This window comes from Brachyhypopomus gauderio, chromosome 14 (assembly GCF_052324685.1).
Source record: "Brachyhypopomus gauderio isolate BG-103 chromosome 14, BGAUD_0.2, whole genome shotgun sequence".
Taxonomy (NCBI): Eukaryota; Metazoa; Chordata; class Actinopteri; order Gymnotiformes; family Hypopomidae; genus Brachyhypopomus; species Brachyhypopomus gauderio.
Window position 1 is genome coordinate 7,417,291 of NC_135224.1, and position 26,272 is coordinate 7,443,562.

Consider the following 26,272-nt stretch of genomic DNA (forward strand, 5'->3'; position numbering starts at 1 on the left):
CTGATTCAGTAAGCCATTCGGGTACCTTTCGCTTACTGTTTAATGCATACTATGTTTTCGGATATACTACCCTTTATCGCGTACTACTTTGGCTTACTGAATAGTAATAAATGAACCACAGCTGGTAAAGTCAATTAGGTAAATGACTCGGTTGTGCTCAAGTAATCAATTAAGCTGACCAATCAAATGAGACATGCTTGGGAAAAGATTTGAGCCACACTGATTAAAAGGGACTGATTAAAACCAGCCAAATCACTGCCAAAGTGTAAAGCATACAGATGAACAATGCTGAGAGGAATTTAGACATCTGAGGACACCAGGACAAAGGTGGTAACAAGCAACAAGACCATCTCCAAAAGATTCCAGCTCCATCCATCCACTGTAAGACAAATCACGAACAAATGGGGCACTCCGCATTAGCGCAACTCTGCTCAGAAATGGACGACCATCAAAACTTACACCAAGAAGCACCAGAAAAATAATAATTCAGGTAAAGGCTGATCTACACATCACCCCCAGAGAGTTGCAGAGCTCTCTGGCAGCATCTGGGATAAATGTACATGCGTCTACAATCAGGCAAAAAAAATCAATAGACATGGCAAACATGAGAGTTGCTAGAAGGAAACCTGTTCAAGAAAGAACAAAGTTGCCTGTTTAATCTTTATTAGAGAGCACTTGGACAACCATTCTCTGGACTTCAAAACTGGATTATTTGTCCACAGTCACAGGTGCTATGTTTGGAGAAAAATCAGCCCTGCATGTAAAGAGAAGTACCTCCTCCCGATAGTGAGGCATGTTGGTGGAAATGTGAAGGTCTGGGCCTGACGACTCCATATTATTCAGGGAACCTTCAATTCCCAGGTCTATAAAATTCTTGACCAGAATCTCCTGCTGCCATCAGTCAGGGAGTTGAATCTAGAGCGGAAATGTATTATGCAACAAGACAGCGACCCAAAGCATTCTAGAAAAACTACCAAGGAATGACTTAGATTTGCACTCTGGATTGGGCCAAAGTCTGAACCTTAATCCCATAGAAATGCTGTGCCAAATTTATTTTTGAGAGAGAGACATATTACTTTTTCTATATAGAAAAAAAATGACTGTTTGGGTGGTTCACAAACTTTCCAGCAGCATTGAAGGCCCAAACGTAAACAAGAATTCAACCTGAAACCTAGAAGAGCAAATAAACATAGACATGTAAAGTACAAGGATAACGAGCACTGTCTACGGTGTTAGTGGTCATTAAAGTACTTAACAAACAGGTGAATCATCAACCTATGTGTCAAGACCGCAAGAGATTCTCCAACCAGCTAGCGGAAGATCCTTCCACTAACTCTGAGCAAGCACAGATGTGTATATGTAGTGTGTGAGTATTTTAATTTATTAAAATGTCTGTGCTGAACATAAGAAAAGGATCAAGAACTTCTCTTGTAAGGAGCGGTAGTAGGTGACAGGACCCTCATTGTAGACACACACTGCTGTGTTTTTCATATGAAGCCAATACAAACACAAACTGCTCTGTCTAGTTCCTTTCAGTGAGATGTGAGAGGCCACTGATGGTAATGTCAACAGATTACATATCCAGCCTGATGAACATGGGTGTCGTGTTTTAATGTTTATTTTCCTCATTGCTGCGACACTTCTCACCACTATGTACCCATGTATTAAATTAAGAAAATGGACAAGATTGTAATAATGGGGGGGGGGGGGGGAATCACAAATTTCACCCATAAAGAACATGTGCATTGGTTTAAAATGCAGAAAGGCAGTAAATAGCATTAAAGAAACTGGCTATTTGTACAATCATCATATATAGATTTTATAACAAAGGTCCATTTTGGCCATTATATAAAACATAGTCCTCAGTTTCAGTAATGAAAGCTTCTCAATAATCTTTCTTCATTGAACATAAAAAAGTAGCACATGAAAATAGTATGGCTGAAAATGTGAAATCACATTTACCTGCTGTGTTGACGTGTTTAAATGTGCAGTTTCTTCATGTGAGGAAGCAGAAGGTGTGTATGTCCAGTGAGACCCAACATTCAGAAGACCTTCATTTAGTGACACGCAGTCAGAAATCCCACCAGGCCTCAGTTAGATAACCTTAGTTTTGCATTCGAAGTTATTTTAGGTCAAGTACTGTCATCGGCCCAAATAAATCAATTGCATAAATAACAATACATTAATTAGTAGTACAAATTCACAATTATAAATTTTAGATTGAAATGTCGGTGTAAATCTCTTCTGTGTACAGTTCCAGGTAGTTGTGAGGCTATAGCTTCTGTGTAGAATCAGACATGCTAAACGAGCACAGTGCTGGTACTTTTCTTAGTCGGGCATTCAAAACATGGAAGCGATCAAACCTGAGCCCTCACTCCCATTTTAAAGAGGTCTGGAACGTGTTTCAAACGGGTCAGTCATTTTCTGCAAAGAACAGAGGAAAATAGGCAAGTGTGGCTCCTAAGGCCAAAGTTTCTGAAATTCCCCATGTTTATACTATCTCATTTCATAAATCGGTATTATTGGTATAATATCCTGACGGGGAATATCCACGAAACAATTCATATGTAAATGCACACAACTTATGAGGTGGTCTGAAATGCATTTAGTCAGATATTACACAGGTGTAAATACATCTGTCTCTCTAAGCCTTATTTGAAAATCAAAGCCCCAACACCTCACCTCACATCACGTGACCACTCAGGAATCACCTCAAAGGGCAAATGTCAAATCTGTCATCTGAAGTTGGTTGTCAGGTGGTAAGTGGTTTTGCATTTTTCAATCTGATTTGAGGTTACCTAGTGTAAATGCTAGTGGTTAAACTCTTGTCACGATATAATCCAAATACATAATGCATGAAGCAACCTAGGGTAAACAGGGGTATGCAGATGAGACGTGTGATATCTCATCTGCATAACCTCATCTTTTACCAAATCAATCAAGCAGTCTTCATGGGACTTCAGATGTATGGGTCTAAACAGAACCTTTTCTAAGCAGTACATTCTCAATTCAGAATGGGGCCTCCATTAACATTACAAAACAGTGAACCCAACATAACAGATAATGCACTTTTTTCTAGACAAAAACCCTCTAAAGTGCAGAGATGGACATTACAGGTTCAGAAAGTAAAACGCCTTCCCAGGATTTTACTCAAGATAGCTTAGCTGGATTATCTAATTAGAATTGGAATCGGTTAATTGGAATCAACACAATCCAGGAAGCCTGAACAAACTTTTGGTGAGGACTTTTACTTTCTGAACCTGGAATGTCCACCTGTGCTGAAGGGTCCCTTGGCCTTAGCCTTAGCATTACTGAGCACTTCACAGGAGCCACTCGCTGATACGCTAACGGTCACTTCCTGGGAAGCAAGGCCAATGGAATCCCTTCTGATCTGCATAGTCCCGCCTGTCTTACGACCACTCATCTCCACTGTCACATACTACAGAAAAGGCTCAGCCTTCTCCCCCAAATACAGCTAAGTGCACCGTAGTGAACAGTTGGTTCAAGAGCTTGTGTGGCTCTGTGCTCTCCCGAGCTTGTAGTACCATTTTATGCTACAGGGGAGAAAGCTGGTAATGGTCTACTCTTAACCTGAGAGGGAAAAGAACATAAACCATTATGAAGGGTCAACAGATCAGAAAAGGTTCACAAAGTAACAGTCCAGTTTAGCTTCTCAAAATATACTCCATGCTACTGATTGTCTTGGCAAAATACATCTACATAATAAATCTATACATTCCATTCATAAAACAGTATGACCTTTAATGGTTGAACCGAATGTGTAGTCTGTTGAGGGAACGATTTCTTCCCTGTAAACAAAGAGAAGTCCATTCTGCCAAGCTGAGGATTCACTTTCAACGTGAACTGCTGTTCTTTGTGGTCATCAGAAAAGCGTTCTTGATGACTTTCACAATGCAAAGTACTGCTTTGGCTGTTGAGCGTTTAAGTAAGAGCATGAGGGAGCGTCTTCCATGAGGGTGAGGTCCTGCGCCCCTTCGTCCTCGTCCTCCTCTCCTGTCCCTCTGGTCCTGCTCTCCTTTCACTCGTCCTCCTCCCCAGCCGTGGCCGCCTCTAGGGCGGCGATGGCTTCGGCCACCATGGATTCAGTGATGCTCACGGCGTCTTCGGCGTCTCTCTCCTCCACCGCATCTCCTCTCTCCCCGTCGTCCTCCGCCAGCTTGGTCTCTGCCGAGGACAGGCTGGTGCTGCTGGTGTGGATGTCCACCGAGATCACGCTCTCTTCGTCGGCTGCGTCTCCGACGTGCTCCGGCGTGCCGGCCGCCCTTCGTCCCTGCCGCCATCGGTCTTCGTCTTCCTCCTTGCGCGTGTACCAGCTGTCCGAGCTGTTCCCGCCCACCGTTCCGCCGTTGCCCAATCCGGAGTCACGGAACCTCTCTGTTCCCTTGCAGGGTTCCGTCCCCAACATTTGCAGACTGCATATGGGCGGGGCACTGGGGAGAGTGGGCATGTCCGATACAGGTACATGCCTACCCTCGGGCTGCAGAATGTAGAGGCCCGAGTCACTGCCTGCTGGCTGAGGTGGGATGGATCGACCCTGGCTGTTAATATGGAGTTGGTTTATGTGGTTGTTGTCAATGTCAGATTTAGTGGGACTCGGATTGTTGGAGTAAGCAAAGTTGTGGAAGCCTTGTTTCTTGTGGTTTATCTCATCTGGTAGTCTGTGACATTGGTACGGAGGTACTAAGGAGTTACTGGATGGGTCCTGTTTATAGCTGTGGGCATCTACAGGCACTGAGGGGTCATAGATATAACTATAAAAAAAACAAGAGAGATTCAACATGTGAGAGAGAAACCACAGACAGCCTTGATAAAGCATGATGACCAAATTTACTTTTCAGTTGTTCAAGTGGGAAAACCATAAATGTCAAATTCAATAATAATAAAAAAAAATTAATTGTGGTCTTTACGGCATGAAAGTGATTTACAAGGCAGCTCACCTACAATGCAGCAGCCAATAAACTAGCAAAATAAAATGAGAAAAGGCCAACACAAACACGAGCCTCACCTGACTAACCATTGTTACTGCAGACAAGCTGGAAACCACTTTTACAACTTGATATGTCAGGCCAGTAGATTTGACTGCACTCTAAATTTGCATTAGGCAGGCAAACATCCCCTGACGCACCAGTACCCTTTGAGATATGATCTGCAGCGCTCCGAATACGCAAGTCTTTTCGCTCTATTTTTCCCTATTTTATAGATCTCTGCTCACACTGTCCTGGCCCTCTCAGAATCCTCTCGTTTGTTTGTTTATTTAGCTATTTATTTAGCTCTTTGTTTATTTACCTCAAGTAAGAATGAACCATGTCTGACCTGTTTCCTACTTGGTTAACAGGTCATTTACAGCGTAAAGCTTAAAAGATGAGGAAGACGAGGAGGAAGTGAAGAATCCTTCCACCGCAGCTGTGTCTGTGTGTGTCAGCAGGGGGCTGGTGTATTTATGGATGGTGTTGTCAGACATTTCCTACAGAGTTCCTTCTGCCCTTCACACCCTCCACAAAGACTACCCCGCCACCCAACAGAGAGGGGCTGATGGGTAAAGACGTCCCATCTCATCCAGCGTCACTCTCGATCTTCACTCAAGCATCCACACCTTCGTTTTCCTTCACGCTTGTGTGTCTGTCTAAATTCTTGTTTGTCCTTGCCATATGACCAACCATAACGTAACCACCTGCCCAACATCATGTAGGTCCGCCCCCGTGCTGCCCCATCTGACCCATCAAAACATGGAGTGGACTATTTTTTTTTCCAGCACGTCCCACAAAAGGACAATTGGATTGAGATCTGGGGAATTTGGCGGCCAAGTCGACACCTTAAACCCAAGTTTTGCGGTGTGGCAGAGGGCATTATCCTGCTGAAAGAGGTCACTGCCATGAGGGAAAACTGTTGCCATGGAGGGGTGTAGTTGCTCGGCAACAATATTTATTTCCCTTATTTCCAATAAGATTTCCCAGCAGAACATTGCTCAGAGCATCAGACACTTTTCCAGGATCGCTTGTATTAACTTTAGCCAGCAATTCTTACTAGTCTATGGTATCAGGTGAGACAGGCTGGTGTTTGCTGCCCACATGAATTAGTGAGCCTTGAATGCCCATGATCGGGTGGTGATGGTCCTTTCTTGCAGAACGTTTGGTAGGCAGTAACCTACCAATCTGGGAACACCCCACATGACCTGTCATTCTGGACATGCCCTCATCCACCCATCACAATTTGGGGGTTTTTCCAGTAACACTTGTATAACCCTTAATGGGGTGCCACTGTAACAAGATGAAAAATGTATTCATTTAATCTGTCGGTGGTTTTAATGTTGCAGGTGATGAGTGTATATCACTTTGCAGTGGCTATATAAAATGTATTTTAATTTGATGTATTAATGCATCAAACACATACATTATCTGTCAAATCGAATTGTACTGCTTTTTAAAAATGGCTTCAGAAGACATGCATGGAATGTTTTTATATGAAGGTTTGTACGGGTAGATGAGGGCCAAGTGGAAATTTCTGGTTAAGTCAAGTGACTGAAAGTAGGGTAAACAGCTCTAATGTTGGTCATATTTGACCAGATTTTGTATATCTGATGACTCCTGTGTGGGCTGGCTGGGCTATTCTATTACTTATATGAAAGCATGCACAGACCTCTTTTCTCCCTCCCCCTCTCTCAAATTGCTCCTGTAATGGCTTAGTTGAAAATTTCACCTTTAGACTAAATTAATGCATTACGGCACCATTTTAAAATTCATTTTTGCAGGAAAGTGTAATGAAAATGGAGGCACATCGTGATTACAGTCTAATACATTACTATTATTATTATTATTATTATACAAAAACTGAAAAGTGCTCAAAACCCTTACTAAAATAACTAGCATGGTCTTCTTTTCAAGCCTCATCAACAGCAATAAATACAATAAAATCAACAGGCTGATAAATCCCGTATCCCCTGTCCCAGTGGACTTATTAAATGACAGTGATGAACTGGCTGACTTTTTTTAGTAGTAAAATACTTTCCATTAGGGACTGCAAAAGATTATAGCCCAGCAATGGGCATACCTCCTAAGCAATAGCGAAGCAAAAAGCACTATGTCAACATTCTTGACAATTAATCATGAAACACTTACTAAAGTGACTCTAGCTTTCCTGATCCTCAGAAATATATCTAAGGTCCATAACATTCTTTCAGTAGCTGACAGCATGAACATATACACCGCCACATCGTCCGAACTACTGAAGTGCTCTTTGCTCTGAAACTACACCTCTAGTTTGCTCATTTTGACATTCACAAGAACGAGTTTCATCTATTTCCACCTATTTCATCTGTTCTCAGAGAACTGTGATGGCTACCTGTGTCTTTTAGGATTGATGTTGAATTGATTGACCTTCACATGTCTCTATGGTCTTGCCCTGGTGTATTGGTGTATCTCCGTGAGGTGGGCTCCCACAAGAGCTTTCAGACGTACCTACGCTAACATGCTAGCCATACCCACTACCCAACTGAACCAAAATGAAGCAGGTATTTCCTACTACAGCCTATGCATTGGACTGCCTAGTGACCTGAGTGTGTTTGACAAACAAGAGGACATTCAAGAGGAGAGTAAAAACCCCTCTGTTCGCTTTAACCTTTAATTAATCTCTAAAAACTCCTGCACTTTCCCCCCCCCCTAAAATATTATTAGTCAATTAAATTTTTGTGTTGTTTGCTTCTTTAGATTCCATTTCATTCCTGTTGTACATGGAATTCCTTGTTTGAAAAGTGCTAGATCGATACAACTGTATCTTTCAGTATCAAACTCAGTATGCGACTTGAGAACATTTAGCTCAAGAATAGAAATGTCAAAACTTTAACTTTTGCTTCAGGCACCGATGGCCACCCAGGTGTTACGACCAAGGGAACAATTGGAAAAAGGAGGGGTTCCACTTTAAAAGCCAGATAGCAAATCTAATAACAGTATTCTTGCTGTCAGATTTACACTGCCTGTCAGTTGTGCAGAAAATTAGCCATGTCTTTTAAAAGGTTCTAACCTTTCAGTCATTTTGAAGAGAACAGGAAAATGGATTTTGTCATCAGGAAAGCCTGAAGTATATGGTTTTTCCTGCATGCTGTATAAAACACATTAGGGTGAACCCTGTGTAGAGATTAGAGGACTCTGCCGTGACTCTGACTCTATACAGACGACATACCGTACGGCTGTAAAGCAAGCCTCTAATATCCACCCTATGCATGAAATATTGATTCAGCATTTGGAAAGACAAAGGTGCATTTAATACAAATGACGAACGGGTCTGAATAAAAATGTGCAAGTGCTCCTGTGTACGTGTGTGCACATGCGCAGTGTGTTTGCTCAACACGCTCAAACGTTTGTGTGGTATTTGCATACGAGCCAGCCGATTCTACCAGCTCAGGCTAAGCCCAGAAATATGACACCCTGAGCAATTAGGCGGCATGTGTGTTTGTGTGTGTGTGTGTGTGTGTGTGTGTGTGTGTGTGTGTGTGTGTGTGTGTGTGTGTGTGTCCACTGCATTATGGATACTTTCCACAAAATGTGCATAACCCTCCACACTACAGACTTCATATGCACCAGGATGAGAAAGCAAGTTCTGTCCATTACTACACTAAGAAAGAGTTGCCCTTTTAAGTGTAAGTCAGTACACAGGTGTCTTTACATATACACATTTAATTTAGAAAGCACTCTGACAGAGTGGAATGGCTGCTTGGTAATTCAAAGCTTTTGAGTACAGATGGTTGGTGTCTATAGTATTACGTTTGTAACGTTTTTAGTATTGTTTAACTATTATTATTATATTTGCTAAAACAACATTAGCTTTAATGTGAAATCTACAACATTCAAATGTATAGGCTATAAAGTCTCATTTGCTACAATATTAAATCCTGAATGCACGTGGCAAAACAAATGTAACAGGACAAATAAACACAATGATTTAGCGGGCTATTCTGATCCTTTAAGTGTACCTCACAGCAAGCACATTTATAGTAACATCAACTTTTCAAAATCTTTTTTTTTTTTTTCACCCTACATCCGGCTCTCTGACAGGCCTGACATTTACCAACTCCAGCAGGATATAGAGAGGCTTTGTTACTTGCCTGAACTGGCTATCAGTAATTCTGTTTGTGGGTCCTCCCTCTTACCTTTGTATCATCCTACAGCACTTGCACCCCATCTGGACAGCTGGGTAGAGGAGCTGAGAAGGGACAAAAAGGGTTATCTATTTAGTGCCCACATCAATCAAGGCAAAAAAAGAGAGACAAATATCTTGCATGTAGTAAGAGTATTTAGGTTTTGTGGGAAATGTTGCATAAGCGCACAGACTGCCAAAATCGGAGCCCTGAGACAGCCACACAATCCACAATTGCTTTGAGCCAGAACCCAAGATGGCCTCCACCCTCTACATCTAACCTTTCCATAACACTACCCTCAGACTCCTGGGGAAAGCATGGGCTAGTCTTCCATCAGACGTGGCCCGCGGTGCCTCTGCTCCATATCGATTTGACGTATGGCTCTGACATACGAAAGTGTCAGGGACAGGTCACGGCTCAGATCTCTCAAGCAGAGGGAGACGAGTCCGTCTGCATGGTCACCTCCTGCCTACCACATCTGGTCTAATACGTGGCTGTATCAATACATGGTTTTTGCATGAGGACCTTTTCTCTGCCTGCAGGCTTAGCCATTCCTTCTTCACTGGTAAATAATTGATGGAAGAGTCTGGAAAAGCACAGACACGGCTGGTCTTAGTCCCTCCTAACAGGGCGCTCCTTCCCGACGAACACAGGGAGAACAAGAGAAGACTCCAGCTAACAGATTATATTCCTTATTTTTACATTCACGCTACCTGACTAACAAAAATATATTATGAACTAAAGCAACCAAATACAAAAAAATTAAATAAAGATGCTGCATTTTCTTTCCAAAGACGATTGGGAGTGTCAGGCCTAGTGTAGCCACGGCTGAATGATGACTTCACTCCAGACCCCCGTGGCAGCAGACCCCATCCCTGCCGGTCCTCACAGCAGGATCACTGCAGCGACTGGGGGCTTCCTCACCTGCTCCCAGCGGTCTCCACACCCGCCTCGCCAGCCGTGAAACCACGCAGGGCGTCCGGTGGCTTCCTCTCTACCTGAGCCGGGTGTGCTTTTCAAACACTTGAGAATGTGACACAGGCATTCTTTGTGAGGGGTAAACCAATTAGAGAGCTCGGAATTTAGACAGAAAGGAGGCTGAAGGGTGTGAATGGAAGGAGAAAACAAAGGGAGAGTGTGCGGGGTGTGGAACAACAAACACACGGTAGAATGGCCTGCTTACATGCTGCAGCAATGCGGCACATCACACCTTTCTCAATTACAACTCCTTCACACGAAATTCTGCTGATTATAACAGGACAAACTAGAGAGGATAGCCGACATCACACACGATTTAAGAATACAAAACAACATAAAGTCGTATTATGATATGGACACAGACACTTTTTTTTTGTTTGTTTGTCTCTTTTGCCAAAGGCAAATTTTTTGGCCTCGATGTCATGATGTCTTCAGGGCACTGCTCCTTATCTGAGACGCAGAAGAAAGGGTTGAAAGTGAGATAACCTCCACTAGCAGGTTATGCTAAGGTCTACTGGAAGATGTGTTATAAATATTGCATTATCATTTTATCATTACCTTTGGTCATATTTTATTAGACATTATCTATGACTCAGTCAAGATTATAAGTAATACAACCAATGAAGGCTTTCAGAAAGCCATCAAATACCAACAGAATGACTTGTCTTCTAATATAACCAAGAGATTAAGATAGATTAGGAGATCACATAGTAAATGATCAGGGATTTCACACTATCTTCAGAAGCCCAAAGGAAATCGAAATGCTCCGTCTTTCGAGAACGGCAAGAGGTGAAGGAGATATTACTCAAGATTTCCAGCTCAAAGTGCGGTCGGCTGAAATACGGCGCCTTTAGCACAAGCAGCTATTCCTCTATTGGAATGAACAGGGAGGGGTCATTTCTCATCTCTGAAGAAGGCATGGCCCCCAGCTCTGGATTCTAATCGGCTCAGTGAAAGTAACAAATGCTTAGCCTGCCATAGGGCTATAGGGGTTTTACCTTAGGCCATATTCTCCTACTGTGTACATTTCAGTCTCTCACACACAATTTCACATGGGATATGGAAGCATACCTGCTAACATATTTAAGAATGCTTAATGCTTAAGTATTTCCTACATGAATGGCTCCACTTGTCCAGCCTGTTGCACACCCAAACACACACACACACACACACACCCAAACACATACATGCCATAAAGATGCCATAGGCATTCTACTGTGATTTCCTTTGGTTTTGGAATTAGCAAGCCAAAGGAGGTTGACTGATTCCCCAGTTAGAGGTGATTCTAACAGAGGAGGAGGGTCAAAGGTTGCGCAGTGCCATTTGAGTGAACTGCAGTGGTTATCCTAATGACAGTCATGCACTAATGCATTCACACAGTAACTTCAAGCAGCTGTCCAGGTGATGGTATGTTGAAAAGAAATTGGGAACCCAAGCTTGTCAAATGCTACATGGAAATTCATTGTACCATTTGTTAAAGAATTTCACTTTCGTTGGGTTTCTTATAAAAACACATGGTCACTGTATAAACCACATTTAGATGAGTTATGCAATGTTGTTTTTTTTTTTACAATTTACAATTTAATAATTCATCAAAATAAACGCCAAGCCTAAATGTGATACGACTTACCACCATCCATAACTCCAAAAATCAATATGAACTATTCAATAAGCCTTCACAGAATTTCCATTCACTTTAAATTCTGAATAGGAATTAATTGAATTCCACTTAATGCGTTACTGGCGTTACATAAATCTATTTTGCAGCATGTAGAGTTGTAAGGACAGAACGTGGTGTACCAGGTGTGAAATGATCTTAATCGACCTCAGTCTGGCCACTGCACTGAAGGCTCGTAAGGGCTGCTTCAGTGTTAACAGTGCCATGATTCACGTGTGCATTTGTGACTGAACAGTCAGTGAAGAAAGAACATCAGATTGAAGGGGGTGACCCTGGTGGGCTAGCGCCAGATCTGACATGGCCTTAAAGTCCATGTCAGAGTTAATAGTGTGTGTCAAGTGTGTGTTAATGCACGTTAAAACGGGGACGTCGGATTTACATGGGCGAATCAGAACACTGGACAAACTGGGACCAACACTTCCCTCTTCCTGTCTGTTGTTCTGTTAGTCCCTGTCTACCTCTGTGTGTGTGTGTGTGTGTGTGTGTGTGTCTTTCCTCAGCCTGTCTGTTAGTATCAGTCAGAACTGAGGATGGTGTGGAGCTTCAGGACATTTGTTGACCAGTGTAAACCTCGCGTATTATGCAGGTGCATGAGACATATAGGGTCGGTGGGTTTCCGTGGAGTTCATTGCTATATCCATGTTTCATGGTGACCAAGGGATACAGAAAAAGCCCCCTGGAGAATGTCCCATCACCTAATTGGCTACTAAACACACAAAACAAAAGACGTTCATAAGCAATGCTTCCTGTGCGTGTCACGATAAATTATATATAACAGGGATCGCTGTCTATGAAACACCAGGAAGTAATGGTTGAACATGTTATGAGATAGTAACAGCATGTACTGTATATTTTATGGATGAACTGTGGATGAACTCCTCTTAGTCTATGTTTGGGAATAATGTCTCATTGATCTGAAATGATTTGATGTCTCATTTCTACTTTAAATAACTACAGACTTAATATAAGAAGAGAACCTTGACCCAGTTTGTTTTTTTTTTAGCTTTAACTTCTTGGTGATTGTGTGATTTAGCCAATCACTCAGTGTGCCTTAATCAAATTTCTACATTTATCTGAACCTGAAACTAAACAAGACATGGACTACTATGATTAAACAAGGCTGTTGATGTAATGGTAAATTATGTCAGTATTCAGGATGAGTCCAATGTCTGTATTTACTGGTTGCCTCCAACACTGAGACATGGAATAGTCCATTCTAACTACATCAGAGGCACCTTCACACCTGCGTTTGCATTTGTCTTTGCATACCGGTTGCAGCTTGTTAGCACAATTGAAAGACATGCATATAAAGACATGCCATTATGTTCCACAAAGAAAATGTGTAAACATGAAAGGAACATGGGTTGTGATATGTCAGAGCAGGAACTAACCGGGTTCAGTTATGACTCAGGAAGACTGGGAGGAGCAACACAGACGTTTTTAGACGTTATGCGTGGATATGATGTCATACACCAGGATGCTGTTTTGTTTATTTCCCAAACAACCCATATGAATCAAAACCAGTTTCAGGGTTTTTTTTTTTTAAATAATTAAAGCTACATACTGTCCACAGACAAATATATTATTGTCATTAAAGAGTGTGTTCATCATTATTATAAAAAATATATACTAATATTAATGGTTGTTATTATTGTTGTTGTTATTGTAATATACATCAGCGGGCATATCCTCATTCAGATGCCTGTGAAACACTGAAGTTCATACAAACAGGCACAACAATAGTGCTTAAATTGAATACAAGAATCCACCTCCATTAACAGTATGTGACCTGTCCTTCTTAGCACACCGGTGTACACACCTTCTATGCGTCTGTAAACAATATCGCCAACGGTAAACATCCAGGCAAACGTCATTTACCTGCTCAAGCTACCAACATACAGACAGATTCAGCCATCATGTAGCTACCAGAAACATTATTAAATGTTAAACTCTCTTGAATTACATTTAAAAGAGAACCTAGTCGTAGCCTTTACCACAATTACTTCAAGTTTCATCGTTAAAATACTTAACAACCGTAGGCCAACACAATAGGCCTCCATGTAAGCTTATATTATATCACTTCCATATTACATATAGAATATGTGACTGCCCCTTTGCTATTACACAATATTCAAATACATTTAAACTACATTTAAGAAGCAGGAGGTAGTAAAGCTTTAGACTCAAAACTTAAGTTTGTTCCACACACCGGCAAGTGTCCCTCCAGCTGTTCGCACTAAATGAACCTAGTACTCGAAAACTTTCGTCAAACTCGCAACACTTAGGCTCAATAATAACCTCCCTCCTTTTTTAACAAACCCCTGTAGCATAATTGGACCGGCAGCAAAATGCCACTAGAACCGAGCTCACTCACACCTGTGAGAGACTAATGTCGTAAACCACCGGTTAGGAGAAACGTACTCGTCGAATAAGAAACGCCGAGAATAAAACAGGCTTCTGTTGAAACTGGCCGCTGATACAGTACAGTAAGTAAATACGTTAAATGCAGAAGGCGAGAAGTACACGACTTTTTATTCCAATCCTCAAACTGTCAATACGAGGAAGACTCAAGTTTTAATGCTGAGGCGGACACGAAACATTTACCTGTTGGATTTGTGAAGGTGTGGCAGGTGTTTGCCGGAGGTGCTGTAATTTCACGGATAACCACAGTATTCATTTAATTCTTAAATCTGGAGTCTTCCGAGCAAAACAGACAAGTCCAAACGCTTCCCTTTCGAGCAACGAACATCGCAGTTACTTTGTACAGTTTTTCGCCTCTGATTTCGTTTGTTTTCTCCTTGAGTCGCTCCCTTTGAGCAGGGACTGTCCCCCGTGACTCCAGACGCCCATGTCTCCTTCACGTCTATTTGAATTGCACATGTGAGTCCTGTACAGAACCTCGGGCCTGAAGACGTTCACACACCAGTGACGGCCCATGTCACGCGGGATCAGACGCTTCACACACGTTATATAAGTAGTGCAACGACCGGTTCAGGAATAATTCTCTAGCAATAACATAGGTATACACTGCTCTCCTAGTCACTACGTATTACTGATTCAGAACGGATCTCACATATGCCACACAAATATATTTAATTCTAATCCTTATAAAGTCATTGCTTTTCATTACTTAGCAGACTAACTTAAAATATGTTATACTTAATTCATTCTAGACGTATTATAAGTAGACCTTTTTCATCTCCTAGTCACCTCTACATTAAAGTGGATATTAAAATTTTAAAATCGGAATTCACATTAACAGTAGAATTCACAGCATTTATCAAATAATTATCTTGTGTACCTCATGCGTTCCTGCATAGCCTGCCTACCTCTACTTCATAGAGGTCGGATAACTATCCTCTAATTAGGGCAATTTAAGGCAATATTAGATTCATTCATAAATAAGTCAATAAATAAATGCAAAACTGTCATTTACTATGCTTCTCTTCATGACTAGTGTTAGATTCAATATGAGATTAATTCATTCATAAATAAATCAATAAATAAATGCAAAACATGCACTATTCTTCTCTTCATCACTAGTGAGACATTTAAGGGTAGAGAGATATGTACCAAAGTGACTTTGACTTTCTTATTCCAGTGCTTTGACCTTTAACCATGTACTCCACAGCAACACATTAATAATATGCTTGCCTAGGGGGGCATATTCTATTATTCTGGGCATTCAGGTAAATTATTCTCAGTATTGAGTTCTCTGAAAATGTATTATTATTGCACAGTTGCTAAATCTGCACTAGTTCATGGTGATCAAAATGTAAATGTAAGTAGCCAAAGTAGTTAGACTAAACTGTATGATTAGGGTTTTTATATTAATAAAAATATTTAAATCTATAGAAATGAAAATGTAATCACTATACAAATTTAAAAGTTAGCCACTGTAGGTAAAAAAAAGGAAAAATAGGAGAACTTTTTGAAAAGTTTTAAAAAGTGTTTATGTAAATATGCAGTTGAAGCAGCTTAGAGGTGGTTGGGTTCATACATGTCATGAACAACTGAATCCCACAAAACCTCATCGAACTATGTTTCACAATGTGTAGCTCTGGTGGGCTAGTTTTGCATTTGTATCAAAGTATTTTGACAAAAAACATTTTTACAGCCTTTTTAATGCAGTAGACGATGTCTTATGTAGGTCATTGCGGTGTGTGTATGAATTCTTGGATGAAGGTAAAAGGAAAATGATATGCCAAGCTCCCAGTGATGTCACCCTTAGGCTAATGCTATCAGTATCAAACAGTCGAACTCTTTGTAGCTAAGAATGATTTTACTCCCAATTGCCTCCCATCAAAAAGTACAGTATCACAGAAGTACTCAAAAGCAAAATGAGAGGTAATGTATGCGCTTAAACAAACTGTCACATCCTGCCTTTAACTCTCAAGTTACAGTTTATGTTTTATGAAAAATAACAACTGCGCTCTTAGAGACAGTTTATACATTTGTATCTCAATACTGAACACAGATATCTACTAAGATGATATCCAGTGTGAAGATAAGACTTTTGGACAATAACAGCAGTGGTGAAAAGGTGCTACAAGACACTGAAGAGTTTCTCTGGCCTTTCTGGTAGCTCATCCGTGACATCTGAGATGGTCTCCACAGGAATACGATCCGTGTGATTCTCAAGGATGATGAGCAAGGACTCGGCAGGGACAGAGTTGAAAAACAACAACAGAGCATGCTGGACTGGTAGACTGACTACCATTTGGTAAGCATGCAACTGTGTGTGTCTGCTGTCAACCCATTTCTGGATAAACCTGCATTTAGTTCAGCGATATGATTCGGTAAGAGTCTGCCTGAGAAAATATGGAGACATAATGTTAGAGTTTGTTGTAACACTAAAAAGCAAATCAAACAGTGACTTTAACTCAGTGACACAGTGACAGAGTGAATTGTGGTGAGAAGTCTATTGTAATACACACGTAACCAAAAATAGCTAAATGCCTCGGGTTTATACTGAGTATGCTCTTCCTCAACCTAAAGCCAGGCTGGCTAATTTAACCCCACAGGTAAACAAACCACACCTAGACCAACCTCAGTGTTCAAATGCACGGTCAGATGGCACTATTGTCTACAGCAGCAATGGGTGCTAAAGGTCCATGATTTATTGGCTTCTGCTTACGTTTGAGATACATTCATTCACTCGATAGTTGAAACTGCAAATAAGTTTAACAGTATGGATAGTAGATTATGTAATGTACGTTTTTACACTGTTTTACAGGTGACAAATCAGACATGGAGTAATTTACATATGATAGTTGTAGTTTTAAAAAAACTATGAATCATAAAATGATTACAGGTTGTTAAATATTATGAAAATAACTATTTTGAAGGACCTATGTCTCTTTTGCCTGAGAAGAATGGTATTTTGCTGTGTCTTTCCTTGACAGAAACTGTATGTTTAGTCTTATTGACATTTTGAGAATGGCCTAATCTCTTAGCCTTTTACACAAACCTTTTGTCTCATACACATTAGCATTCAATTGAATCAGCATTGGATTTTCATTAGATATGGATTCACTTGAAAATAATCAAGGTGGTCTAGCATTCCAATCTGCCACAGTAATGTGTAGAATTAAAATAGAAATAACAGTAAATATAGAGATTAAGGGTAATAAAATAACTGTAAATGGCAATGTAAATCATAGTTATTTACCAAACGTTTAGATGCTCCCCCACACACCCTGTGATCTGAGATACTTGTTGCTTGTTATCCTAATGGTAGGAGGGTCTTCCTGGGCCACACACAGTTACCATGGAGACTATATGCTGACAGAGTGACTTGTTTACTTTAATAGTGTGTGTGTTTGTGTGTGTGTGTGTTTGTGTGTACGTGGGCACTGTCAGGGAATCCAGGTGCTAGGTAAGATATGATATTGACATAATGTGGCACCTGCCACTGTTTTGGAAATATTAACATGCTTGTCAGCTATTCATTGCACTGGGAAGTAAACAATTATATTGCTATCAAATCATGTTGCATCAAAAATTTCGTTTGCGCTATATTGGGAATCTAGAATGATGAAGCATGATTTTATGACACATTAAAATTAAACATGTAGTTACTTAAACTGTCCATCAGTGTAAATTATTAACCAATGCACATGTTTAGATATTTATATAGGCTAAATAAACGGAGAGGAACAAAACAACTTAGTGTAGAGGCAAAAAGAGAACCTTTTATTACATTAGAATGATTCATACAAACAACGCATACACACTAGTTCATATTGCTTCAGACATAGTTTTTTAAAACAACTTTGTAACAAAATCTAGGTACAACATTTATGAAAATATATAAATCTCTAAACAGGGATTTCAGTCCTGACTATACAAAGAATACAATAAACACATTCATTACCAGTATGCCAACTATGTTTTGCAAACATTTAGCAATTAAAAGTTATTCAAGTCACATCACATACAATGTCGTGTTCTGCTCTCAAAATAACATTCAGATATACTCTAAAACTGGCATTCCTATACAATATGGACTTTGTCTCAAACTTGTTAGCAAAGGTAATACATTTCATCTATTATTGTCACACTGGGAGGTACGGTTAAGCCATAAACGATGGCACTCAATTAAGTATCAAATAATAACACAAATGATTCATAGAGGAAAAACACAACAAGGAACTTTGGCAAAGTACACTATAATATCTCTAAGTTCTGAAAATTTGCACTTTGAGGGCTGAAGAGTGTCAAACCTGAATAACGCTACAGTTCATTGGTTGTAAATGGGCATATTTCTCAGAGATAAACGATTCCAGAGATAAACATACAATTAGTTGGAATAGCCCTTGGAGTAGTAGAGGAGACAGAAGCGCCATGACTGATCTTTTTGATGTGCATGCCAGAATATACTCATAATTGAAGACAAAATGCAAATCTTCACAGGTCACACTAAACCAGCATTTTGAAGATGAATATTTATGTCATCATCTACACTTGAGATAAGTCAACCATGGCAAAGAACTATTCAAAAATAAAGTGCAACCCCTATAATTGGCTTGTCACAACCTTTTTTTTTGTAACATTTATATAACATTTTTAATCATTTATAGTTTTCTATGCAAGTCATCTCTAACATGAAAATATGTTGTGTTCTTTTTCAACTATTACACATTCCCACTTTACCTCACTAAAGACATAAACAGCTACAAACTAAACTTGGCATAACTTATGACACCACTTTTTAAGGCGCAGATACTCCTGGTGAGATGCTACACAATGCCCACATGTTAAATACTCAGCAATACTTTAATCCAACTATCAATATGCAACATTGCTAGCTTGTGATCATTTCCATTTCATCTTTATTCTCAATTTAATACAACAAATGCAATAACATAAAATAAACAACCTCTATAATACTGTTTCCTGAATTAATTCTTATGTGATGATCAGAAATTTGGAATGAATCAAATTCATTATTCTTTGTTTCCAATAATAGGTTTGTTGTACTGATGAATATTTGTGTCAAGATAGTTATGTTTTACAAATTCCCTGCATTTTTAAATCTTAAGTATTTAGGAAAAAAAAATCTTAAAATCCAGGCACTCTCTTTGATTGCATTAAGCAAAACATTGTTAAAGAGCTGCAGAAATCACAGCAGCCAAAATAAACACAACGCACACAAGTTTCACTACTCGTATAATTCATTAGGACACAGAAATTAAGAAGAACTGAAAGCAAATACAGCAGGAAACGAGTTAATGGTACAAATACGTATAGATGTTTGTCAGGTGTATATTTATATCTTGATAAAATGGAGAAAACAGAAAAAAATGAGTTTTTCATAAACATAATACAACAGATCGTTCTAATAGACAAGGAATAACAAAGTGAATTGACTGAATATGACTGCAGCTTCATAGTAACTGGCCAGTAATAACTGTGTGATATCCAGAGTACTGATTTGTGCAACTAAATCACAAGGTTGCTGTAAACAAGAATCACCTGCATCCAAATCTGGACCCATTCTCATATATATGCGCATCCTCCTTAATTCCTGAAAAAGGTCGGTCTCATTGCAGGACTTCATTCTTTTTTGTAGGTGTTGTCGTTTCTGGCTCCCCACTGTCAGATACATTGATGGGGCTGTCTCTGGAGAAGACTTCAGTGGACTCTCTCCAAATGCAGTCTGCAATGGTCTTGAAGGCATTGGTGCTACACTTGGGTCGTACTTTCTGTGAGGCGTTATTAACGATCTGCCGGCTGTTTGAGGTGGCAATCTTGATTTTGAGGGCTGCGTCCACCCGATCCACGACTGTGTAGGTGCCAATGCTACCATCCTCGAAGCCCACGATGATGTTAAGTGCTCGCTGCGACAGGCACAAGTAGGTTGGTGTCTTGTAGAGGGAACAGGTACCGATACTCTTGCCATCCGCAAGTCGCATGACAATCAAGCTAGAAACCACACCTGCATCATCATCCTCATCGCAGCTTCGGAAACAGATATACACCAGGTACCGTCCATCCCGTGACAACTTCTGCCTCCATATTATGCCTGCAGCATGAACTAGGCGGAGTTTGCCACTGTGCAGATCTAGAACATTAATGTTGTCGTCTCCTTTAGACACAATCCCCAGCTTTCCATTTGGTGAGATTTGGAAGTCTTCCAGGTTCTTCAAGAAGTTGCTTGGCAGCTGAACCCTTCTACAGACAGACTCATCAGATACACTCCATATAAACACAGTCTCTGTTGATGTAATGAAGACTACAAAGTCTGGACTGTCTGGAATTAGCTTAAAATTTATGATTGTGATGCCATCGTCACAGATAAACTTCTTGGATACACTGCCTGACCACAAGCTAACAGCTAACAGCTTGTTTTTAGTTGTGCCAACTAGGAAAGTGTTTGCTGTAGTAATGAGAGCATGTTGGAGGGTTACCAGAATGTTGCACACTTTATGTCCAGTAGCAAGTCTCCAGACTCGAGATGCATTTTGTTCACAGAGAGAAACCACAAACTGGTCATTATGTGTGATGAGAAGCTGGGATATCTTTTGGCCATTGATTCGAAAGATATTCTCACCTGTGGCTGTGTTCCAGATGTACTGGCTACATTTGTCATCAGATGTCACCATAAGGTCACCAGATGTGGTGAGAACACAGTTCTCTACAAGACCTTCATGTTTAAACACAATCTCAATGAAACCTGTGCCGAAGTTCCACTTATGAATGGCCTCTGACCCATCCACAGTGTACACAAAGTCCTCTCTGCCAGACAGCTGAACACTCTGGATCCGTTTTCCTGTTTTATCAATGTTTGACATTGCTGTTATGATGTCAATGTCCCAAATTGACAGAACCCCACTGCTGGCTACAGACAAAAGCAAGTTATGATGGGTTGACTTGATCAACTTGACAATGGATCCTGATATCTCTATTAAACTAGCCATGCACTGCCCACTGTCTCTTCTCCAGACAAATATTGAAGAGGTGTTTTCCATGGACGCCACAATACTTTGGCCATTCTTAGAGAGCACAGCAGCCACAAATCTCTCAGTACGCTTGGCCTTGAACTTCTCCACCATCTTCCAGAGCTTGGTATCAAGAACTTCAATGCTTCTATCTTTGCAAATGAGGATAGATCTCTGATCCTCAGATAGTTCTATCCCCACTACCTCATTCTCATCCCCTCGACAGTCATAGTCCTCCATAAGCTTGGGATTGGTGATGTCTTTGGTGTTCCAAACAGAAAGACTACCTTCATTGTCTATCATCACCATCTGATGAATTGTGTCAAGAACCAGGATAGACTTCACAAAACCACCAGAAAATTCAGAAGTCATTGTGGCAAGTTTATCGCCGCTTCCGAGATGGAATACGGTGGTTGTGTTTAGGTATTGCCCACAGAAAGCATACATTCCATCTGGGGAGCATTCAACACAGGTTACCTCATACCAGCAATGGAACTGGTACAGGGGCCAACCATAGAGCAAGTCAATCACATTTACATCCTTGCTGGCTTCTAGCCAAGCTAAAGCATGGTGAGTGGATAAGGTAAATCCATTGATAAATGCTACTCCTCCTGTGATGCCACACTGTTTTGAACCCTTAACATCCACCTCTGACAACAAACAGGATTTATGGTTGTCATAAATGAGCAACGTGTTTTTTGTGGTGGCCACCACAAGGTATTTCTCGTCGGTCGTGAGTCTAACACCAAGAACGACTGACCTTGCTGTGTCTATCTGTCTCAGCAACTGTCTGCTTTCAACATCCCATGTACTTACAGAGCCATCTTCGAGAGCTACAATCACGATATTGGGGGCTAGTGTGGGTAGAATCTCTACGATCTGCATGCAGCTCGAGCATAGCGGGAGTCTCTCAGGACTGTAAGTGACATCCATGGACGAATGAAGCGGCACGATAGAGCAGTACTTGGGACCATCCTTATCACACTCCAGTAAGAGATGCCTAAGTTTAGGAAGGGACGTGACCACAGGAAGAAGTCGCTGTTGAAGCTCGGCAGACAGTGAAGCAGGGTTCTTGGTCACCTTAGCCTTTATACTTCTAAGTGTGCCAGCAAGAAACTTGATCTCCTTTTCCTGCGAGTAGCTGTAAGCCATGTCAATATCAGTCAGTGCCTTGTCAAACTGCCCAATCTTTATCATGGTATACAACCAACTGAAGTTCATAATGACGCCATACATGAGGTCATCTGTCCGCTCGCTCCTCGTCAAATGGTACAGCAATTCGGTCATTTTTCTGTGATTGACAAAGAAGATGTCTGGCTCAAGTAGATTGCACTGGAACACCCAGGGTTGTTCAGGAGTCTGTCGGTCATAAGAGTGCTTGTCAGCAGAGGCTTTATCATGCCCATGAAGGCTCTGTTGGTGGTGAGGGTTGCGATGCTGAGAGATGTTTAATGAGGCAAAGTGATTGTTGTCGCAGTGGAAAATTTTCTTTCTACCACCTGCCCACACCCCAAGGAAGTACTCAGCTAAAAGGCTGTGCATCTGATGCACATCCTCTTCATTGCTGAGGTACAATTTCTGTGCTATGAGATGCAGATGCCGATTCGCCCACACCATGAGGGTTACATTACGCACCTGTCGCTTCACCAAGTATCCCTCCAGCTCCTCTTTTAGCTGGGCGATGAGATCATAAGAGATTCTCAGTGGGCTCTTTAGATTTGAACTGACCATAATGTCTCCCAGTACACTGTTGTCTAAAGACAATATGTCTTCCAGTTCCACCTCTGTCAACCCGGCACGGGACATTGTAACGTAGCCCAGTGCACGGAAGACGAAGCGAGAACCAAGTTTGTTCTCAACCGAAAAAAACAGATGTTCTATGCTCTCGTGCACTGTTGAGCAAAGGGACTTGTCATCTACATCTTTGTGAGACCGCCAGTGTACTACCTCCCGATAGATAAGGTTGACAAACATGGGTAGTGTACATTTAGCCAGAGCTTCATTTACGTATATCTGTTGGCCTGAGGTTACTTTTCGTTTGACACTCAGAAGCTGCTGTTTGAGTATCTGACTGCATGCCTTGCGATCCCTTTGTGTTAGTTCTACATAGCAGTCCTCATCGTGTATCAGGCAACGTAACTTCTGCAGTATCCCGTGCTTGTTGGGCAGAGTGGACACCACAATGCGGACAGTACGAGGAAGGTGGACAGGCAACCACCACAGCTTACGAGCCTCGTCTGCATCTGAAAGCTGTTCCAAAGAATCCAGGATGATGACCAGGGGTCGATGGAAGGACGACTCCCCCAGAAGGTTGACCAGCAGCTCCCTCATCTCCTGGATTTTGTTCGGTAGGAAGTGGATCAAGCAGCGATAGTTGATGGCAATCTGTTCACAGATACTTTGGAGCAGATTGTGGAGGTCTGTAGAGAGGTCAGAGGAGCCGATGAAGCGAACAATGACAACAGGATCTGTTTCTGGACCCATTTCTTTTTGTAGCCACGCGTAAGCCTGGAAGAACAAAGTAGAATAATTATTTGATGGATAATTACTGGTTACCTTGATAATGTGAGGTCATTTATCATGAATGTGCCCTGTCATTCTTGACAGTTGAGTTCCCTCTTAAATCAGTTATGCATCTAAAACCGAATTAGAATCAACAGCTCTGGATTGCTGAGTCGTTAAACAGGACCTTGTATCCTGTTGTTATAATGACACAATTCAGTCAGGTGTGAAATCCTTGTGACCTCAAGCTATGTGCGTAAAAGCAAACTGTGGCAAACAAAACTTGACTTCAAACCTTCTATTATATATTTGATCCTGTTTAAACTATTATTGATGAGTCAGGTGGAGACAGGTAAGCTGGTGAAGAGGAAAATAAACATAATAATCAGGTCTAATGAAGCTAATAAACAGCAGAAACTGCCTAACATTAGCAGAAACATTAGATGTGTTTCCTCAAATTGACAATGGTTTTTCACATTATTCCACCCTACCTCATAATTCTCTGCACATTTGTATTCATAAGTGCAGTTGGTATGAACTAGGAATCTTTCATTTTTTCTGGGTAAAAGAATGACCATTTAAAAGTGTGTGTGTTAGCGGAGAGGCATCTATTGTTGTGTGTATGTTATCACATATGAATGTACGTGTGCGTGCATTATACCCATGTGAGATATATGTCATAATATGTCATATGTATGTGTGGGTATTCATGGACAACATACAATATTGTGATTGTTGGGCAATGCTCCATATTTGGCTGTTAAACTTTTAAAACAGCTTTATTTGCCAATGCATGGAAGCCATGATTAATGTGTTCGGTGTGATCCCTTGTCCCTACAGATTTGCATAAAATGCCATGATGATGTAGACTGAAGCCTAAGGTTGTGTGGCAAAATCATTGCATAATACTATATGTATCCATATAAAAATTGAAATACAAGGTAAAGTTACATAATACATGTGTCATAGGGGGTTGTCTGTAAATATAAGACAGAGAGAGAGAGAGAGAGAGAGAGAGAGAGTGAGAGAAAGAGCACACAAGAGGGTTAGTCCCAAGACTCGTCATCCTTAAGCTAACAGTGGCTGAGGTCTGTGATGGGCTGCTATGGGCAACAGGATGTGTCAACATTTCCAGCTTTGTAATTCGCCCCACTATATCAACCTATCACCATGGCCTGCTTTGACCTACAACATCGAACACAAACAGAAAATGAACACCCACCATCTCCATAAAGCCCACTAAGTCTATGCTTTTAAAGCGGAACAATATTTCTGTGCTCCACAAAGACAGCATTAAACAGCTGAATAATTTCTCTATTTCGTGTGAATGTGCTTGTTACTGCTGTAATGAGTATAAATACAATAGTATACAGAAGCACACTCAACTGCTGAAGCTGAATGGCTGGCAAGGCATGGCAGAATCACTTAATCACTTAATTTTAATGCAAACCTTAATGTGAGGCATCACTGATTCAACTTGCTCACATCCAGGATATGCCTAAATGCAACCTCGTTGTCACTCAACGTGACCCTAATACATGTAGGTGTCCAGATGGCTCTCAAATAAACAGAGCGCAGTGTTATAGGGCATGCTCTGTTTCAAACACACATGTAGGCACACATATCTCTCACCTGCTTAGCCACCTCAGCAAGCAACAATGTCTTTCCTGTACAGGGTCCGCCATACACCACTAGGGGCATGATTCTCCCTCCTTTGGAGGGGTACAGATACTCCTGCACCACGTCCAGGGCCTCGCTCTTGTAAACAGAAACGGAGGAAAACATCTTGCACAGCGAAAGATGCTGTATGATCTCGTCATACAGCGGATCTGTTTCCGTGTCAAAGTTCTGCTGCACGGTGGCCTGAATGATGTCCACCATGTCTTCATAGAACTGCTTACACAGGCCTTCCACGTAGTGGCTCTCCACCTCCCGGGAGTAGCCCAGCTTCATGTCACAGTGGGTGACGGAGGAGTAGACGCGGAGGTTGGACGCCGCCACTATCGTGGGGATGAATTCATCTCGGACTTTCAGGAGCCGCTCGTAAGCTTCCTGGTTCCTCATGACGCGGTCCCCACTCGTGACGCGATCCCCACTCGTGACCCGATCCCCACTCGTGACGCGGTCCCCACTCGTGACGCGGTCCCCACTGGTGACCCGGTCCCCACTCGTGACGCGGTCCCCACTCATGACAGTGTCCATATAGCGCGTCATCTCTGGGATTTTGGCAAAGCGGTCGAAGTTGGAGATTTTGCGAATGTAGCACACGCACTTCTTCAGGAAGGCCGGAGTCTGATTTCCTAAAGCAAAATCCAGTTCATCCTCTAGTGCTGAGAGAGAGAGAGAGAGAGAGAGAGAGAGAGAGAGAGAGAGAGAGAGAGAGAGAGAGAGAGAAGGAGAGAGATGTGTTTACTTACAAGAAATCTCAATTACAAATCTCTTTTCATTGATACTTTTGAACTATTTGATATTTCAAATCACTGCAGTGTGCTTTCGTAAAACCGTATGCGCAATCTGAAG

General features: G+C 41.3%; 2 protein-coding genes across 5 annotated transcripts in view; both read right to left on the bottom strand.

Annotated features, from left to right (window-relative positions):
• Positions 1-1,602: 1,602 nt before the first annotated feature.
• On the bottom strand, positions 1,603-14,718 carry LOC143475287 (uncharacterized). Of its 2 annotated transcripts, none has more exons than XM_076973079.1 (3): positions 14,412-14,718; positions 9,164-9,216; positions 1,603-4,772 (listed from the first exon to the last, which is right to left on the bottom strand). In XM_076973079.1, exons 2-3 carry the CDS (start codon positions 9,193-9,195, stop codon positions 4,040-4,042), a joined length of 765 nt encoding a protein of 254 aa, XP_076829194.1. In that variant the 5' UTR covers positions 9,196-9,216; positions 14,412-14,718; the 3' UTR covers positions 1,603-4,039. The 2 variants fall into 2 exon arrangements, with proteins under 2 accessions (XP_076829194.1, XP_076829195.1); XM_076973080.1 differs by lacking the exon at positions 14,412-14,718 and adding an exon at positions 13,199-13,301.
• Positions 14,719-17,979: 3,261 nt separating this feature from the next.
• Positions 17,980-26,272, bottom strand: part of nwd2 (NACHT and WD repeat domain containing 2) — a 42,119-nt gene continuing 33,826 nt past the window's right edge. For all 3 annotated transcript variants that reach the window (XM_076973188.1, XM_076973189.1, XM_076973190.1), the window contains 2 exons: positions 25,385-26,082; positions 17,980-23,758 (listed from right to left, as the gene is read on the bottom strand). In XM_076973188.1, coding sequence (XP_076829303.1) covers positions 19,853-23,758; positions 25,385-26,082 — 4,604 coding nt within the window. In that variant the 3' untranslated portion in view covers positions 17,980-19,852. The remainder of the gene's footprint in view (positions 23,759-25,384; positions 26,083-26,272) is intronic.

What these genes read in the sequence shown, in the direction of transcription:
- LOC143475287 (XM_076973079.1), bottom strand. Translation starts at nt 9,195, where the DNA reads ATGGGGTGCAAGTGCTGTAGGATGATACAAAG. An exon ending in TGCTGTAGGATGATACAAAG is followed by an intron (nt 4,773 to 9,163) that starts GTAAGAGGGAGG and finishes TTTTTTTTATAG; the next exon opens with TTATATCTATGACCCCTCAG.